This window comes from Symphalangus syndactylus, chromosome 15, assembly GCF_028878055.3.
Source record: "Symphalangus syndactylus isolate Jambi chromosome 15, NHGRI_mSymSyn1-v2.1_pri, whole genome shotgun sequence".
Classification (NCBI taxonomy): domain Eukaryota; kingdom Metazoa; phylum Chordata; class Mammalia; order Primates; family Hylobatidae; genus Symphalangus; species Symphalangus syndactylus.
This window is the reverse complement of record NC_072437.2, coordinates 82682106-82702573: the sequence shown is the minus strand read 5'-3', so window position 1 is coordinate 82702573 and position 20468 is coordinate 82682106. Positions and strand designations below refer to the sequence as shown.

Genomic DNA, 20468 nt, shown 5'->3' with positions numbered 1-20468 from the left:
GAAGCAGATGACAAAATGAACGGGTGAAAAAACAACTTTTCCCTGTGCTTGCTTAGTTTACTTAAGCTTGTTTGTTTTGTTTGATAGTCTTGATAGTATGATTTTGGATTGCTTAATATATAATATTGTGTTGTGCTACAAAAAACTAACATATACGTGTATTGTTTTCATTTAAAAATTAATTAAAGAAAAAGAGAAAAGCAACATTTTAATGCCCCAGGAATTGAAACTAACCTTTTCTGTCTCGGCTGGACCCCTATGCCCCTCTTTTGATTTGCTGATATCATTTGCCATGTGATGGTCAATACATGTCTGCTGGGTGAGCAGTAAAATTCTGGGGGCAAGCCAGTTTTGAGAAGCTTATAATCTGACTGGGGGAGACATATCTTGAAATTTTGGAAAGATATTTAATTTCTAATTATCTTAAAAGCAAATAAAAGAAACATCAATTGACCATGATTCTGCACATTTCCCATCTCAGGATCACTACGGTAAAATAAGCTAATGATGAACACTGCCATTTCACTACAAACTCTCTCCTTTTATTAACGTTGAGTATGAACACGAAACATGATCACCTGTTTAAAAGAAAAACACCGCTTTGTTCTTGGACAATTTCAAAATAAGGAACTTTGGGTTTTTATTCCTTTTAAGAGTTTCTGTAGTTGACTGTTTTTTTCCTGCTAAACAATTCTCCTTGGATCTGTATTACCTCAGCTCCTTAGATACGGCAAGGGTAGAGAGTCCTCATTTAAAAAACATTTCCTAATTGTACACATTAAAAGCTAATATTTAAGAAAAACCCTCTTAATCCTCCAACCCCTATTCCTATTGTGAATAATCTGGTTTAATACAAGTTAAGTCTATAAATAAATTTGTTCTTTCTCCTCAAAAAAACAGTTAAGAAACTTTACAAGAATTACAGGTTTAAAAAATTTACCGAGAGAAATGAAAGTACTGTCACTTAACCCCTATTAACATACAGTGTTCAAGCCTTCCAGTATCAGCGCCTTTTGCACAGCATCGCCGCTAGTCGTTTCACTAGCATGCTGGCTAGGAGTCTTCTTAGTCACTCTTTTCTTCTCCTTGATAGTGTCTGTACTCTGGCTTCAGCTCCCATGTGTTTTTGTGGATCCCTTTTACATTCTGAACACCGATTTCTTTTAAGATTTCCTTCAGGTACACCTAAAACAAAAACAAAACCCCTAACAAATAAGGCAGGGAACAAAACTTAAAATAAGATGATATGCCAAAGCACATATGCAAGCCATAAAAATTATGCTCCTAAAAGCTCAGCAAGATTTCTCTATAAGGAGGTTCAATAAACTGCCTTTTGATTCTACATGTGCGACATGGTAACTGCACTAAATATATGATCATATGCATTAAAGGGGTTGAAAGTCCTGAATGCCAACAACTTAAAAGCTAAAACAAAAAAACCACAAAAAACACTAGAAGAAATACATGAAAAAATTACTGGTCCTCATTCAATGTGACACGGCACACCAAGGGTAATCTGCCCTTGAGTTCAGTGGCTAACGGGCTCAGTTCACAGACTGAAACCAGTAGTTTCAAGAGCAGTAGCATATATAAAAAATGAGTAACATTTCTGAGAATATTCTATCAAGCAAGCATATGACAGGTATTCAGAATTCTCAGTTCTAAGGTGAGTTCTCAAATTTGTTATTAGGCCACCCACTTATTTTTTCCTATGTAAGAAGGAGAGTTGTTATTTGTATTTACTACTATTTGTACTTTAGCCAAGCTTGCCAACACAGATAAGGGAGTAAGAAGTAATAATAAGGCCGGGCTTGGTGGCTCACGCCTGTAATCCCAACACTTTGGGAGGCTGAGGTGGGCAGATCACCTAAGGTCAGGAGTTCGAGACCAGCCTGGCCAACATGGTGAAACCCCTTCTCTACTAAAAATACAAAAATTAGCCGGGCATGGTCGTGGGGACCTGTAATCCCAGCTACTAGAGAGGCTGAGGCAGGAGAATCACTTGAACCCAGGAGGCAGAGGTTGCAGTGAGCTGAGACTGTGCCATTGCACTCTAGCCTGGGCAACAAGAGTGAAACTCTGTCTCAAAAAAAAAAAAAAAGTGATAAGAAGACATCCCCTAAAACTATCAGGGAAGCAGCTTTGTGTTTGGCTTCTCCAAAGAAAAGAGTCATATTATGGTGTTTTAGGTCCCTGAAAATTCAACAAACATTTACTAAATGATTACTATGGTCATGGAAATGATGGCTATGTTAAGTGTAATATGAAACTTCACCTTTGCTTGCCAATGCTGAAGGCCAAAAAGCATTCCACAATAAGCTGACCAATATAAATTACAGAATTTCCTTCTTGGAGAAGAAAGGAAAGATAATAATAAAAATTATTATTAATTATAATTATTATTATTATTTTGAGATGGAGTTTTGCTCTTGTTGCCCCAGCTAGAGTGCAGTGGCATGATCTCGGCTCTCTGCTACCTTTGCCTCCCAGGTTCAAGAGAGTCTCCTGCCTCCTCTCAAGTAGCTGGGATTACAGGCACATGCCACCACGCCCAGCTAAATTTTTGTATTTTTAGTAGAGATGGGGTTTCACCATGTTGGCCAGGCTGGTCTTGAACTCCTGTCCTCAGGTGATCCACCCACTTTGGCCTCCCAAAGTGCTGGGATTACAGGCCTGAGCCATCGCATCCGGCCAAGATAATTATTTAAAGCGACTCTTTTGTTGTTGTTGCAGAACAAAGCAATCCAACAATAATTTGTGTGCATGTGCTTCAAAGAACTAGTTACGGTATGATGATGACTCATCCCATTGATGGAAGATGTAATTTTTCTTATTGATTGAAATGAGGCATTAATAAGAAAAATGGCTAAGAAGCTCTTGTCTGTATATTTAAGGTAGTGCTTTTCTCTAGCGTGGTGCTAGACTACCTGCATCAGAACCTTGTGGGGAGCTTGTTAAATAAGACACAACCTGGGCCTACTGAATCAAAGCCTCTTAGGCTAGGCTCAGGAATCTGCATTTTAACAAGTGCCTAGGCGACTCATGTAACTATATACTAAAGTTCCACCACATCTGGCTTAAGGTTCTTCCAGTTCTGATACTCTAGGATCTTTGAGTCCTTAGTGTGTTGCTTCATTCTCTGAGCCTCATCATTGCTGGAGAGTACGTGTTACCAACATAATCTAATGCCACTTTACACTGACTGATATAATGCTCTAGAGTTCATAAAGTCCTTTTAGTTAGGGGTAGGTTGTCACCTAGAAACATAATAGCTGATTAGTACTGGAACTATACAGAGGTTCCTTCAGGATGGCTTAGCTCTCTCGTGGGCAGCCTTCCCATTCCAGCAGCCAAGTCCCAGCAGATGGCAGCAATGAACCAAATGAGCCCTGGGTTCCCCCGAGGCTTGCTTGCCTCCCACACCTTATACAGTTGGCTTCACTAGCAGACCCGTGTGAATGAGTAAGCATAAAGGCTTGAGATATCCAGGTAATATAAAATGCAAGTCTGCCACCTGCTATTTCGAATTACATTTAAAAAACAGGACACCGGCCGGGCGCGGTGGCTCACGCTTGTAATCCCAGCACTTTGGGAGGCCGAGGCGGGTGGATCACGAGGTCAGGAGATCGAGACCACAGTGAAACCCCGTCTCTACTAAAAATACAAAAAAAATTAGCCGGGCGTGGTGGCGGGCGCCTGTAGTCCCAGCTACTCGGAGAGGCTGAGGCAGGAGAATGGCGTGAACCCGGGAGGTGGAGCTTGCAGTGAGCCGAGATCGCGCCACTGCACTCCAGCCTGGGTGATAGAGCAAGACTCCGTCTCAAAAAAAAAAAAAAAAAAAACAGGACACCGTTCATAAACTACTTTCTAATTGAACAGGATTCATAAATGGAAAATGATTGGTTAGGCACAAATGATTCTCTGTTTAGGTGCCAAGAATGACATCTTTGTAAAATTCCAAAGAATGGTTTATTATGAGACTAGCTAAGACGATGTTGCACAAACAACCATACAATTGTGGATGCACTGCAATGGGTCAAAAACGAAAAGAACAATTGCCAGGAGCATTTTAGTAGCTCCATAGAAAAGAAGCTCTCCTGACTTCAAGTCTAGTGTGCCCATTTATAATCTAGGCCCAGAAAATGAAAAGCCTAAAAAGGGTTAAACAAAAAATATTAATAAAGTCTTAAGTGTATAAATTCAGTTGTTTTCATGTCCACCCTCATTTTGGCAATCTAGTAGAACATATGGAATTCTTTTTATAAACGAAGGTGTCACTCTTTTTTCCTTGTAACTATAAGAATGGAATGAGATGATCATAGTCTCAATTTCTCAAGCAACAAAATGCAATCAGGGTCACAATGTCCTGTGATCAGGGGGTAGGGGACACAAACTTCCTGATTTTTAGGATGTTCTAAACTGCAACCTAAGACCATTTTACTCTAATCAAATAAATTAGCTTGGCAGGGAAGTAGGTACAAAACATTAGCAGAGAAAGTAGTAGTGACGATAGGGAAAAACAAGGTCTCTAAAGGGAAAATCTCTAAAGGGAAGACATGGAAAGAGAACAGAGAGAGCACATGTCCTTCCTCTGTCTAAAATATTCTAATGATTTCCCCGTTTGGGCTACACATTAAATTCCAAACGCCTTTGTAGGCATCCACTCAGGTCTGCCTTCTCCCTTTAGCCTCATCTTCCAACACTTCCCCTTACACATACTTCCCATTTCTGTATCTGTGTGCTTCTGGGTTTTTCCCAAATGTTGTTTCCCTTCCTTGTAATGTTTATCTCCTTTCCTCATATCTGGACCCCTCATTCTTTAAGACTAGGCTCAAATGTTACTTTCTCAGAGAAACTTTCTCTAACAGCCTTACCTTAGATTTACATTTCACACTGCACAATCTTCAATGGTAGCTCTTATTATAATCCTTTATTTATATGCCTTGCTCTCCTCTTAAATCCCATGCTCCTTTTTTTGGGGGGGTGGGGGGATGGTGGGGAGGGAGTTTCACTCTCGTTGCCCAGGCTGGAGTGCAATGGCGTGATCTTGGCTCACCGCAACCTTCGCCTACTGCGTTCAAGTGATTCTCCTGCCTCAGCCTCCCGAGTAGCTGGGATTACAGGCATGTACCACCACGCCTGGCTAATTTTGTATTTTTGGGACAGACGGAGTTTCTCCATGTTGGCCAGGCTGGTCTTGAACTCCTGACCTCGTGATCCACCCGCCTAGGCCTCCCAAAGCACTAGGATTACAGGCATGAGCCACTGCGCCCGGCCACATGCATTATAGTGCCTGCGTGCACATCACAGAGACTCAGTGTACTTATGCAAAGTGAATAGGGTGTGCTTAAGACTAACAAGGCAGCTAAGAGGACTGCTGGGTAGTGGTGGTGGATATCACTAGGAAGGTCCATAAAAATAGACCATTCAAATTATAGTTCATTTTTAGAACTCAAGCAGTGATCTAGTTTGAGAAAAAAAAGTTTACTGTCTAAACTGTACTACGTGAATTTGAATGTTATTTATTACTAAAATCTGCATTTTAGTGCTAAAATATTGTTGGTGACAAAGCCAACTGAAGAAGAGGTTTTAAAGGTTCTACCAGGATTGAAAATTACTTGGTAATCTTATTTCTCTTTTTAACATTCATATATTCACTCAAACATTTATTCCAGCACCTACAATGTGCCAGGTGGAATGGTAGACACTCAGTTTTTCTTCTCCTCGGAGTTCACAGTTTAAGATTAGTGCAGAGGATGGGGGCAAAGAAAAAGGCATATTAGGCCAGGCATGATGGCTCACGCCTGTAATCCCAGCACTTTGGGAGGCTGAGGCGGGTGGATCACCTGAGGTCACCAGCCGGCCAACACAGAGAAACCTCATCTCTACTAAAATTACAAAAATTAGCCGGGCATGGTGGCAGGCTCCTGTAGTCCCAGCTATTCAGGAGGCTGAGGCAGGATAATCACTTAAACCCGGGAAGTGGAGGTTGTAGTGAGCTGAGATCGCACCACTGTACTCCAGCATGGGCAACAGGGCAAGATTCCATCTCAAAAAAAAAAGAAAGAAAGAAAGAAAAGGAAAAAGGCAAATTGGCAGGTAATCAGAAAATATAACAGAGGCATGTGTACAGGGTATTACAAGACCACTGAGAAGGGGCACCTAACACAGCCGGCATAGAGATATTAGGTTCTTTGAGGATAGATATTTGATCATTTGATTTGAACAGCAATTCTGTGTAGAGATCCAGAGAAAGGAGTTCTCCTCCTCTTACTTACTCTAAATATTGAGTGACTTTCCAATTAAATCTTTTGTCTAACTATCTGTATTTGAAACAGAGGATTCTAGAACTGAGTAGATCGCTTTTATGTCACATACGATTGGGGATATGTCTTATTACAGACTATGTGCTGAGCTGCAGCACAAGATCTGAATAAACTGGCTCAGGTCCAGCAATTCTTCTTCAAAAGGATGTGTGGGAGAGAATTTACGGCAAGTCTGAATGCAGAGAAATAAGGAATAGAACATCACAGCTTTCTTGGAAGGAAATGGCAAGGCACATACTTGACCAAAGAGGGCAGGTGATTAGGATGTTTGTTTGCATTTGTGGGTCAAGTTAAAACTGTGGTGGGCAAAAAGCCAGAAGTCCACAGATCAACTTCCTAATTGGCCCCCAAGACTGAGACAAACCCATAGAGAGTCATAAGGCACAGTAGCCTATTATTTTAGTCTTTTGCTCCTTCCTTCCGTCCCTCCACCCCCTACCATTTCTCATATCATCTTTTCTTCTCTTGCTCTGTCAAACGAATGGAGGACTTAATCTGCATTTCATCTTATCAGGCATTTCAGTGATAAGCATAATAATAAATCAATTATATCTAAATTTGTAGATGTTCATTAAAAACATACACCTTTGACAGGGAGATGATCACCAACTACTAATGCTTTAAGTAAGTTAACAATATGACCCTGTTAGTCTTCTAGTCACAAAATCTTCCCAAAATGGTGAGGCTGAACATGCAATATGCAAACTTACACTGATGATGGCACTGATTAACACAGCCGACAAGGGGAAATGCACTATATGCTTTTTATAAAGTGACCCAACCACAAGAAGGGCATTATCGACTCTGTGATAATTTCAAAGCATCATTTCGTCTTTACATGATTTTTGTGTGAACGACTGCAACTCCTTTAAGAGATATCAACAGAATGAAAACTTACTGATGAAGATGTTAGTGACTTCAAGGCAAAAAATTCTTCTGTTAAAATATAAACCACATTAGGAAGAAACTGATCAAATGTGATATAGTTTGGATGTGTGTCCTCATCAAAATATCATATTGAAATGTAATCCCCAGTGTTGGAGGTGAGGCCTGGTGAGAGGTGATTGGATCATGGGAACGGAACTCTCATGAATTAGCACCATCCCTCTAGGTACTGTCCTCGCGATAGTGAGTGAGTTCTCCTGCCATCTAGTCGTTTAAAAGTGTGTAGCATGTCTTGCCTCACTCTCTCACTCCTGCTTTTGCCATGTGACATGCTTCCACCATGACTGTGAGTTTCCTGTGGCCTCCCCAGAAGCTGAGCAGATGCCAGCATCATACTTCCTGTACAGCCTGCAGAACCATGAGCCAATTAAATTTCTTTTCTTTATAAATTACCCAGTCTTGGGTATTTTGTTATAGCAATGCAAGAATGGCCTAATACAGAAAATGCAACAGACATTTTCACTCATTTAGAGGCAAGGTGATGCTAGGAGACTTCTCTGAAACACAGACCATTTCTGCATTTTTCTTCTTTTCTCCTGGTTTCACTTCCTCTTCCCCACTAGATCCCGCCTCCTATCTTCCACTCAGGGTCTCCATTGCTCCCTGTAAAAACTCTAAGCAGCACACAAATGGGTGATGAAATGGTCAAGGTGCAAACCCTACTCCACCTTCCCCCAGCCCTACTTTACTGCTTAATCCAAATCTTGAAAAAGCAATTATTGCGTTAATATTTGTGTGCTGGTAAATTATCTCACTTTATAACATCTCCTCTGTCCGGCACTGACAAATGCTTCACATGTTTGAATATTTCAGGTAAACAAAATTTACTTTCTTTAGGCTAAACCTTTTAACTTTGTTTAAAGACATGCTTCTGCCGGGCGCAGTGGCTCACGCTTGTAATCCCAGCACTTTGGGAGGCCGAGGCGGGCGGATCACGAGGTCAGCAGATCGAGACCACGGTGAAACCCTGTCTCTACTAAAAATACAAAAAAATTAGCCGGGCGTGGTGGCGGGCGCCTGTAGTCCCAGCTACTCGGAGAGGCTGAGGCAGGAGAATGGCGTGAACCCGGGAGGCGGAGCTTGCAGTGAACCGAGATTGCGCCACTGCACTCCAGCCTGGGCGACAGAGCGAGACTCCGTCTCAAAAAAAAAAAAAAAAAAAAAATGCTTCTAAACTGTACTAGGCCAGGCGCGGTGGCTCATGCCTGTAATCCCAGCACTTTGGGAGGCCGAGGCGGGTGGATCGCCTGAGGTCAGGAGCTCGAGACCAGCCTGGCCAATATGGCGAAATCCCTTCTCTATTAAAAAAAATACAAAAAATTGGCCAGGCGTGGTGTCAGGCACCTGTAATCCCAGCTACTTGGGAAGCTGAGGCAGGAGAATCACTTGAACTCGGGAGGCAGAGTTTGCAGTGAGCCAAGATCATGCCATTGCACCCCAGGATGGGCGGTAAGAGCGAGACTCCATCTCAAAAAAAAAAAAAAAAAAAAAAGTCTAGCAGTTCCTCAGAAGGCTAAACAAAGTTACTATGTGACCGAGCAATTCCACTCCCAAGAGATATGAAAACATATATTCATATGAAAATCTGTAGGCAAATGTTCATAGCAGCCTTATTCATAATAGCCCCAAAGTAGAAACAATGCAAATGTCCAACCCAAATGTACCAATGTATAAACAAAATATGGTATACACACACTATGATATATATTTGCAAATAGAAAGAAATGAAGTACAGTCAGCCTTCCATATTCTTGCGTTACATGTCCATGGATTCAACTAATGGCAGATCAAAAATCTTCTGATTCTTTTCTTAATGCATTTGTACTGAACATACACAAACTTTTTTGGGTCACTATTCCCTAAGCAATATAGTATAACAATTATTTACATAGCATATACATTGTATTATATATTATAAGTAATCTAAAGATCTAAAGTATACTGGAGGATGTATGTAGGTTACGTATAAAAAAAGATGCTGGAGAGGATGTGGAGAAATAGGAACACTTTTACACTGTTGGTGGGACTGTAAACTAGTTCAACCATTGTGGAAGACAGTGTGGCAATTCCTCAAGGATCTAGAACTAGAAATACCATTTGACCCAGTGATCCCATTACTGGGTATATACCCAAAGGATTATAAATCATGCTGTTATAAAGACACATGCACACGTATGTTTACTGCAGCACTATTCACAATAGCAAAGACTTGGAACCAACCCAAATGTCCATCAATGATAGACTGGATTAAGAAAATGTGGCACATACACACCATGGAATACTCTGCAGCCATAAAAAGGATGAGTTCATGTCCTTTGTAGGGACATGGATGAAGCTGGAAACCATCATTCTGAGCAAACTATCTCAAGGACAGAAAACCAAACACTGCATGTTCTCACTCATAGGTGGGAACTGAACAATGAGAACCCTTGGACACAGGAAGGGGAACATCACACACTGGGGCCTGTCGTGGGGTGGGGGGAGGGGAGGGGGGAGGGATAGCATTAGGAGATACACCTAATGTAAATGATGAGTTAATGGGTGCAGCACACCAACATGGCACATGTACACATATGTAACAAACCTGCACATTGTGCACATGCACCCTAGAACTTAAAGTATAATAATAAAAAAAACCACTATTTTATATCCAGAACTTGATCATACTTGGATTTTGGTATTTGCAGAAGGTCCTGGAGCCAATCTCTCATACTGAGGATTGTATGGCTGTACTGGTATGTGCCACAACATGGATAAAACATAAAAATATTATGTCTAAGTTAAAAAAGCCAGGTGTAAGAAATCACATATCCATATATATTAATGTCCAGAGAAAATCTACAGACACAGAAAGTAACATTAGTGGTTCCCTGTGGGGGAGAGAAAGGAAATGGGGAAAAGACAGGAGTGACTAGTAATGGGTATGAAGTTTCTTTTTAGAGCGATGGAAATGTTCTAAAATTGATTATGGTGTTGGTTGCACAACTCTATGAATATACTAAAGTCCACTGAACTCTACTTTGTTTTTTTTTTGAGACAGGGTCTCCCTCTATCATTCAGGCTGGGGTACAGTGGCACGATCTGGGCTCACTGCAACCTCTGCCTCCCAAGTAGCTGGGGACTACAGGCACATGCCACCACACCTGGCTAATTTTTGTGTTTTTTGTGGAGATGGGATTTTGCCATGTTGCCAAGGGCTGGTCTCGAACTCCTTGACTCGAGTGATCTGCCTGCTTTAGCTTCCCAAAGTGTTGGGGATTATAGGTATGAGCCAACACATCTGGCTTGAACTATACACTTTTAAGAAAGTATAATTTGGTCGGGCGCGGTGGCTCATGCCTGTAATCCCAACACTTTAGGTGGTCAAGGTGGGCGGACCACGAGGTCAGGAGATCGAGATAATCCTGGCTAATACAGTGAAACCCCGTCTCTACTAAAAATACAAAAAAATTAGCTAGGTGTGGTGGCATGTGCCTGTAATCCCAGCTACTCGGGAGGCTGAGGCAGGAGAATCGCCTGAACCTGGGAGGCAGAGGTTACAGTGAGCCGAGACTGCGTCACTGCACTCCAGCCTGGGTGACAGAGCGAGACTCCATCTCAAAAAAAAAAAAAAAAAAGTATAATTTGTACTAAAAATAAAAGGTTTTAAATTGAGAGGAAAAATCAGCTTATAACAACAAATTAAGATGATTATTTTTATTATCCAATTATCTAGGTAATGTAATATATCCAATAAACAGTGGCTGGCTCTGTATGTTAATCTATAATTGAATTAGCTGTCTTGGGACATTTGGAAAAGAAGAAATGGCTCTGTAATGCTGCAATACAGAATTGAAGAAGGCCAGTGCTGGCACTACAAGGTCCTCTGCCAGTTGGTTTATCCTCTGGTATCTGAATCCACCTGCTCAGAGAAATGGGAGGCTTCGAACACCGATCCAATACCACAGAATAATGTTTTCTTTTTTTTTTTTGAGACGGAGTCTTGCTTTGTCACCCAGGCTGGAGTGCAGTGGCACGATCTTGGCTCACTGCAAGCTCCGACTCCCGGGTTCACGCCATTCTCCTGCTTCAGCCTCTCCGAGTAGCTGGGACTACAGGCGCCCGCCACCACGCCCGGCTAATTTTTTGTATTTTTAGTAGAGACGGGGTTTCACCGTAGTCTCGATCTCCTGACCTCGTGATCCGCCCACCTCAGCCTCCCAAAGTGCTGGGATTACAGGCGTGAGCCACTGCACCCGGCCAGAATAATGTTTTCTTAAACGCAGAGCCCAACACAAAGAAAATTATTTCTTTCCTGAAGGAAATTATTTCCATAGAGATGGCAAACCTAAAACCAAGTCTTTCTAGCGTGTTCAGGAACTAAATGAAGAAACCAGCAGCAGACAGTTAATAAGCTTAAAAATTTTAGCTGGGCATGGTGGTGGGTGCCTGTAATCCCAGCTACTCAGTAGGCTGAGGCAGGAGAATAGCTTGAACCTGAGAGGCGGAGGTTGCAGTGAGCCAAGATCGCGCCATTGCACTCCAGCCTGGGCTACAGAACAAGACTCTGTCTCAAAAAAAAAAAAAAAAAAAAAAAAAATTTACCATGCTTTAAAATCAAGTGGGACTGGAAGGATGGTATGGAGATTTTATTGGTAAGGGCATTTTTCAGAAAATATAATTTTTGTGGCCTATTGCTTAATTAAAATTTCAATGTAAATTCTATATAAATAAATACCAAATTTTGTTTACTGGGTACCTATCCCAGATATTGCTCTTATCCATGTAATACCTTACATAAAATTCTGACTCATTTGTTTATATTACTAAATTCACCCCAAATTTCACCTCATTCAGGATGAGGTAAAAAACAAACAAGGGCCAAATGCTGTGGCTCATGCTTGCAATCTCAGCACTTCTGGAGGCTGAGGCAGGAGGACTGCTTGAGGCCAGGAGTTCAAGACCACACAAAGCAACACAGTAAGATCCTGTCTCCACAAAAACAATTTTAAAAATTTAGCCAGGTGTGGGCTGGGCACGGTGGCTCACACCTGTAATCCCAGCACTTTGGGAGGCAGAGGTGGGATCATGAGGACAGGAGTTTAGTACCAGCCTGGCCAAGATGGTGAAACCCCGTCTCTACTAAAAAAATACGAAAATCAGCCAGGTGTGGTGGCGGGTGCCTGTAATTCCAGCTACTCGGGAGGCTGAGGCAGAGAACTGCTTGAACTCGGGAGGCGGAGGTTGCAGTGAGCCAAGATTGTGTCACTGCACTCCAGCCTGGGTGACAGAGCAAGACTCCATCTCAAAAAAAAAAAAAAAAAAAAAAAAAAAAAAAATTAGCCAGGTGTGATGGGGCATGCCTGTAGTCCTAACTACTCAAGAGGCTGAGGTGGGAGAACCGCTTGGGCCCAAAGGTCAAAGTGACAGCAAGCTATGATCAAGCTATGAGCTATGGAGCTATGAGCACTCCAGCCTGGGTGGCAGAGCGAGACCTTGTCTCTTTATTATTTATTTGAGACAGGGTCTCGCTCTGTCACCCAGACTGGAATAGAGTGACACAATCTTGGCTTACTGCAACCTCTGCCTCCCGGGTTCAAGCAATTCTCCCAACCTCAGCCTCCAGAGTAGCTGGGACTACAGGTGTGCACCACCACTCCCACCTAATTTTTGTATTTTTTGTAGAGTTGGGGTTTCACCATGTTGTCCAGGCTGGTCTTGAACTCCTGAGCTCAAGCAATCCTCTCACCTCGGCATCTCAAAGCGCTGGGATTACTCTCATGAACCACCTCACCTGTCCAGACCCTGTTTTTTTTTTTTTTTTTTTTTAAAAAGAGCCAAAACAAAACCATATAAGAAGTTAAAAGGGAAAATGTTACTGTTCCATAATAAAGTTGGTAGTAGATCATTGGTCCTTCTATTAGAATCACTATTCAAAAAGAAAGTATTAAAATTTTATAAATGTTTTTAAATTTCACCCACTTATAGTCAACATAGTTAATAGTTTATTTTACATCACATTTCATATTCTAAAACTTTTAATTAAGGCTCTATTTCATAAGTTAGCAAATAATTATTTTTAAAAGAGAAGTCTTAAAGAGGGCTGTCATTAATATGCTCTGTTGGGAAATTGTCTTTTTTTTAAATATAAAAAATTTGTATTTAAAATATAAAAATGTAAAAATTTAAAAATAAAAATTTCCAGTTATAGGAAAAATGAAAAGATGAAAAAAGGAAGCAAGTGAATATATGTCACTGCAAAGCATTATAATAAAAACAGCAGTTATTAAGTAGTAGTAAATTTGGGAATAAGCTTCAAACATTAAAAATACCTATTTTTCCTTTTGGAGTAGAAACTGAACTAAGATAAAGCTTAAATTCTACTCTCTACATACCTGGCTTAGGATTAATGATGATGATTCTTAATAATATAGAAATTAGAAAGCAGCCTGCCTGATGAGCAGATCACCTGAGGTCAGGAGTTTGAGACCAGCCTGGCCAACATGGCAAAACCCCATCTCTACTAAAAATACAAATATTAGCTAGGCACAGTGGTGCATGCCTGTAGTCCCAGCTACTTGGGGAGCTGAGGCAGGAGAATTTCTTGAACCCGGGAGGCGGAGGTTGCAGTGAGCTGAGATCGTGCCACTGCACTCAAGTTTGAGGACAGAGCAAGACTCTGTCTCAAGAAAGAAAAAAAAAAAATTTAGCTGGGTGTGGTGGTGGGCGCCTGTAATCCCGGTTACTCAGAAGGCTGAGGCAGAAGAATCGCTTGAACTAGGAGGCAGAAGTTGCAGTGATCCGAGATTGCACCACTGCACTCTAGCCTGGGTGACAGAGCAAGACTGTCTCAAAAATAAAATAAAATAAAATAAAATAAAATAAAATAAAAATAAACTTCTCTGAATCCTGATCTGAAATTGGGTAGGTGGTGCAAAAGGAAATTAAGAGGTCCAGTTATAATCAGCGCTGGTTTTCTTTTTTTTTTTTTTGAGATGGAGTCTTACTCTGTTGCTCAGGCTGGAGTGTAGTGGCACAGTCTCTGCTCACTGCAACTTTCGCCTCCCAGGTTCACGCCATTCTCCTGCCTCAGCTTCCCGAGTAGCTGGGACTACAGGGGCTGGCCACCACGCCTGGCTAATTTTTTATATTTTTAGTAGAGATGGGGTTTCACCGTGTTAGCCAGGATGATCTCGATCTCCTGACCTCGTGATCTGCTCACCTCGGCCTCCCAAAGTGCTGGGATTACAGGCGTGAGTCACCGTGCCCGGCCAATCAGGGCTAGTTTTCAATGACACTTTTTAATACAAGTATGCTGTAGAGGAACACTGGTAAATGAATGCTGTTAGATAGAAAACAGAGTGTTGAAGCTCAGAGTGGTATTGGCAGTTTGGTGTTTCAAAGGGAGCAATTAGATAAAGTTTTTAATGGTTTATATCTTCAAAGGAAACGCTATATATGCTTCTATTTGACAGATAAAATATGAAAAAAGCTAGACATAACTCATTCAAGGTTAAAAATCAGAGTATCAGGGAGAAATAATAGGCCTCCTGTAATCTTCTATTTTTGAGGGGGAAAAAATCCAGAAGTTAAACCATATAAAAATACCTGCTATGGTTTGTATATCTGTCCCTTCTAACGCTCATGTTAAACTTAATTCTCAATGTGGCAGTAGTAAGAATTGGGCCTTTGAGAGGTGACTAGGTTATGGGGGTTCTGCCCATTCATAGATTAATGGGTTATCATGGGAGTGGGATTGGTGGCTTTATAAAAAGAGGAAGAGGAAGAGAGACCTGAGCTAGCACGCTCAGCCTCCTCACTATGTGATGCAAAAAGCCTCTTACAAGACGTGGCCCTTTGATCCTGGACTTCTCAGCCTCCAAAATTTTAAGAAACAAATTATTTTGCTTTAAAAATTGCCCAGCTTCAGGTATTGTTATAAGTAACAAAAAACAGACTAAGATAATATATCTTTAAATGGATACTATGTCCCTGACTTTATATCAGTTACCAAAGCTTGGCTTCCTTGATGAGTAACTTTCACTCTTTCTAGTTGCTTATGTAAGTCACATACTGGCAAACGAGAAAAAGACGGGCCCTAAGCAAAGTTTCTCTAGCCAATAATTTTGCTTATAGAAATGAAGGTTTTGGCCAGGAACGGTAGCTCACGTGTAATCTCGTGTAATCTTGGGAGGCTGAGGCATGTAGATCACCTGAGGTCAGGAGTTCAAGACCAGCCTGGCCAACATGGTGAAACCTCATCTCTACTAAAAATCCAAAAATTAGCCAGGTGTGGTGGTGGGCGCCTATAATCCCAGCTACTCAGAAGGCTGAGGCAGGAGAATCGCTTGAATCCAGGAGGTGGAGGTTGCAGTGAGCAGATATTGTGCCACTGCACTCCTGCCTGGGCAACAAGAGCAAGATTCTATCTAAAAAACAAACAAACAAACAAACAAATAAAACCCCCCCACCTCCCAAAATAAATTATAATTTGAAAATATTGGTAAATTTTATATTACATATGTTAAGTGAACTAAATATTAAATATATAAGTAATGTATTAAATATATTTAAGTACCAGGACTATTTGGCTAAATGGTAGAGCTGGGACTTGAACTGAGATCTTATACTCCAAATCCAGGTTCTTTCTATTATACCAGAACACTGCCTTTCCTGGACCATTGATCTTCATGCTAGAATAGATTCCTCAAGTCTCTCGGGTACTGATGACCATTAGTACAGATTCACTTATGTCCTGGAATCCTTTTAAAGGGGGATAGTTGCCTACTTGGGGGAGAGCTAGACTTTGGCAATTTTCTTTCCCAGTCAATGGACTGGAATCCATGCTGACCACTTCCTGCCCTCTCCTCTAGGTGGAGGTAACTACCTCTGGCCTACCCCCAGCCTGGGGAAGGCATTCCACACTTTCTTGGCACTGGCTCTTTCCCCCAACCTCACTATAAATGATATGAGAGGCCTGCCAAAATCCATCTGAAGAAAATATGGTGGTCCTTGGAGACTGAGGATTTTCTTTTTTCAAATCAATTCATGAGATATTTGCTGAGTTTTTACCATCTTTTACACTACGAGGTATATGAATATTTAGGGATAGGAATAGCATACAACTCTGCCTTCAAGAATCTTATGCTTACTGAGGCAATTTAGTCTCTAAATAATAAAATTATTATTAAAAAAGTTAGTTTCGAGATCAGTGGCTTCTATGAGAATCTGATATAAACTATGGATGATATGTTCCCCAGAAAAATCCATACATTTTTTTTTTTTTTTTTTGAGACGGAGTCTCGCTCTGTCACCCAGGCTGGAGTGCAGTGGCGCAATCTCGGCTCACTGCAAGCTCCGCCTCCCGGGTTCACGCCATTCTCCTGCCTCAGCCTCTCCGAGTAGCTGGGACTACAGGCGCCCGCCACCACGCCCGGCTAATTTTTTGTATTTTTAGTAGAGACGGGGTTTCACCGTGGGCCGGGCGCGGTGGCTCACGCTTGTAATCCCAGCACTTTGGGAGGCTGAGGCGGGCGGATCACGAGGTCAGGAGATCGAAAAATCCATACATTTTTGCATATTTTCAGGAAGTTAATGGATCCCCAACGTCTATCCACTGGTTAGGAATTAAGAAGCTCTGTTGTAAGAGATTCACTGAGTACTACCATATAAAAAATATCTTAAGAACCAAAACCAAAAGACACACTAGTAATCCTTGTTCTTTGATGTAAAATGAATAAACCTTATATCCCATGTGAAGGCAAAGAAACTGCTTTCCCTAGTATCATCTGAATGCTCCTCTACAAGTGATTATTTTCCATATCTAATTTTTTGTGTTTAATTCCATGAGAATCTCTTGTCTGTTTTCAGAGTTTCTAGAATGGTCTTTTCATAGATATATTTATATATATAAATACAAAGATACATTTCATTAAAACCAGAAGAAACACAGCTTAGCTAATGAGTTATTCTATTTCAAAAAAAAATTTTAATCGAGCTTAGAATGCTCTTTCTAAGACTTTGATGCCAAAAGGAGTGAAGTCATTGGGATGAATTGATAATACTGCACCATGAGCACTTTCTTCTTATTAAAAGTAAATCTTTTGGAATTTAAATTAATTTCTTAACAAAAAGTGAAGGGTTGATGTATAATAGTAAAGAAATCTCTGCAAGAGAAACTGTATAATGAACATTAAAATTTCATAAATCATTGCGTAAAGCTTTGTATAAATAAAAAAAAAATCAAGTCCTTTCACAAATAGGTTATTTGGTTACGTTAAGATATTTTTTAGCTGGGCGCGGTGGCTCACGCTTGTAATCCCAGCACTTTGGGAGGCCAAGGTGGGCAGATCACGAGGTCAGGAGATCGAGACCACGGTGAAACCCCGTCTCTACTAAAATACAAAAAAATTAGCCAGGCGTGGTGGCGGGCACCTGTAGTCCCAGCTACTCGGGAGGCAGAGGCAGGAGAATGGCGTGAACCCGGGAGGCGGAGCTTGCAGTGAGCCGAGATTGCGCCACTGCACTCCAGCCTGGGCGACAGAGCGAGACTCCGTCTCAAAAAAAAAAAGATGTTTTTTAAAATTGGTTATTGTTACATATTCTGAAACCAATAAATGGAGCAGCAAGAATCAACATATTCTTGAGTATACCAGCAGAGTAGACAAAATGGTAAAGGAAATGAGATAAAAGGGTTTCCATTCAATTTTCTTAAACTTATAAGTAAATACTCAATCTGATACTCTGGTGACATATGGTGGAAAAAGTTAAATGGAAAACAATGTGACTCAAAGACTAGAGAAAGAATTTGGATTTCTTATTGTTACCATCATTTTAAATGGATTATTAATGCAAATTACTAGTAAATGCACAAAAGCCTAGAGAAGAGATAAAAATGACTATTTATAAAACAAAGATAAACTTTCTAAAATACGAATTTGTTAAATTTGTCCTTAAAAATGGGGAATAGGCCAACCTAATCACAATCTCTGCAAGCATAATTTGAAAGTGCAGTTCAGCTCAGGTTTAAAAGGACCTACGTAGATTCTAATTAAAAAAAAAAAAAAATCCACAGAGAACAATTCACAAGACAGGGATAAACCCTCCCACAATGACAAAACAGTGTAATTCTTTAAAGAATGTGATTTTTCTATGAGGCATGTTTTCCAAAAAAAGGGAAGGGGTTAAGCTTTTTCAGAGGAAGATAGGGAAACAAAATAAAGACCAGAAATGGTATCAACAGATTTCAGGCTTAATATCAAGAATAAATGAACATGAGGATAATTTCTTTTCTTCATAATTATTAAGAGTACTAAAATGTAAAATAAAAGCTGATGTTACCAAAAAATGGCTGCATTAAGACATCTTTTCTGAGTGTTGTCATAAAATTAGTCATTAGCATAGGTAAATGTGAACTAAATCATGTATGACACACTTTCAGTAATGTCGTGTTAAGGAAGGAGGGCATATTCAAAGGATCAGTATGAACATATACATACCACAGGTTGTTTTGTGATGTCCACCAAGTCCTTAAGATTATAGTATTGATGTTTCTCAAAGGCTGAAAATAGCATGTCTAAAACATGTTGTTTATCAGCTCGAGCTCGCTTTCCGTCTTCTTTCTTTTTCCTTTCATATTCAATCTATATGCAAACAGCAAAGGAAATAAAAGCATCAATTCAACATGCTCACTCTGAAACACAGGCATTCTCTTTTTTTTTTTTTTTTGAGACAGAGTTTTGCTCTTGTTGCCCAGGCATGCAGTGGCATGATCTCAGCTCACTGCAACCTCCACCTCCTGGGTTCAAGCGATTCTCCTGCCTCAGCCTCCCGAGTAGCTGGGATTACAGGTGCCCGCCACCACGCCTGGCTAATTTTTTGTAGTTTTGGTAGAGACGGGCTTTCATCATGTTGGCTAGGCTGGCCTGGAACTCCTGACCTCAGGTGATCCACCCGCCTCAGCCTCCCAAAGTGTCGGGATAACAGGCGTGAGCCGCTGTGCTTGCCCAGGCACTCTCTTTTGAGTCATCCATTAACGACTAGATTGTAAGTTTCGAGGCAGCAGGCCTCTGAACAGTAGTTCAGAACCTGGGATCTGTTACTCCTGGGGGTCCCCATATCTTTAAGGCTCTAAGTTAGTAATAATTCCAGTCACTGTCATTATCCCCTAAAGCTTTATGTAATGCATAATGTGTCCATTTCCCCCTAAAAAGGCCTTTTGCCAAAATTGTATCAACTTACTGTGGTTAACTGGTTATCTTGTGTTGATCAAAAACTCTAATTTGTAGTGCTTTTGTTTTTGATCAACAGTAAAACAGTTTATCTAACAGATGCAGTTTTGTAGGTAACATCTTTCAAACATGGGGTTCTTGGAGGCAGGCAGATTATAGAACAGGTTCTTTACGGAGTGAAAAGTTTGGGAAGCACTGGTAAAAAGCAAAGGACATGGACCTTTTCTCATCCTGACCCTGTGCAACCTCCTTGAACCTGTTTCTCCTCCCATACAATAAAGTTAGTTTAACAAGAGAAAGGGGTAAGTATATACTTACCACCTCAGACACAAGCAAACCATTTTTCTGAAATTCCCATTTAAAACTTCATATGACCTCTGAATTCACCTGTATAATACATCTTTATTTTTTTAACATGGAAATAAAAAATACAGTATCTACTATCCAAATAAAAATGACACTTCAGGACCATATGTTATGTTTATCCTGCAGTTCTGTGTACCTCCATGCATGCCAGCTTAAAAAGCAGTGGCACTAACACAATGAAGAAGTTCCCTCCTACTGTTACCATCTTGGGACTGTTCAATTGTAAAACATCACCCTTTTTACTGAAAATATGCAAGTTCTGTTCTATTACTTAGTTGAGACATTTGTTTGTTTCTTTTTAGGAACACTTCACTTGTATAAACCATTAGAAACTTGTCGAAGGGGCCAACCTAGTGAAGAAAGCATCAGTAGGTTGGGTGGAAACTGCCAGAGAAGAATGTCCTGTGAGTCAGCTGGAATAATTATAATCTGGGGACTAGCTTCGAAAACAATGGGATACATTTAAAAACTTACAAATAAATTATTCCACAAATTTCAGCCTCAGGTAGTTAGGCTTACTCTATTTTAACAATAAAGATTTGTTATAAAAGGATAAAATTTAGTTTCTATTGATTATTGATATTAAAACTAAAAATATGTCTTATGAGAGACTGTCAAATTA

At 40.6% G+C, this 20468-nt stretch overlaps 1 protein-coding gene across 1 annotated transcript in view; it reads right to left on the bottom strand.

Annotated features, from left to right (window-relative positions):
- Positions 1 to 520: 520 nt before the first annotated feature.
- GTF2F2 (general transcription factor IIF subunit 2) overlaps positions 521 to 20468 on the bottom strand; it is a 171120-nt gene continuing 151172 nt past the window's right edge. Inside the window, exons 7-8 of the mRNA XM_055245268.2 lie at positions 18749 to 18892; positions 521 to 1185 (exon numbers count right to left, since the gene is read on the bottom strand). Coding sequence (XP_055101243.1) covers positions 1066 to 1185; positions 18749 to 18892 — 264 coding nt within the window. The 3' untranslated portion in view covers positions 521 to 1065. The remainder of the gene's footprint in view (positions 1186 to 18748; positions 18893 to 20468) is intronic.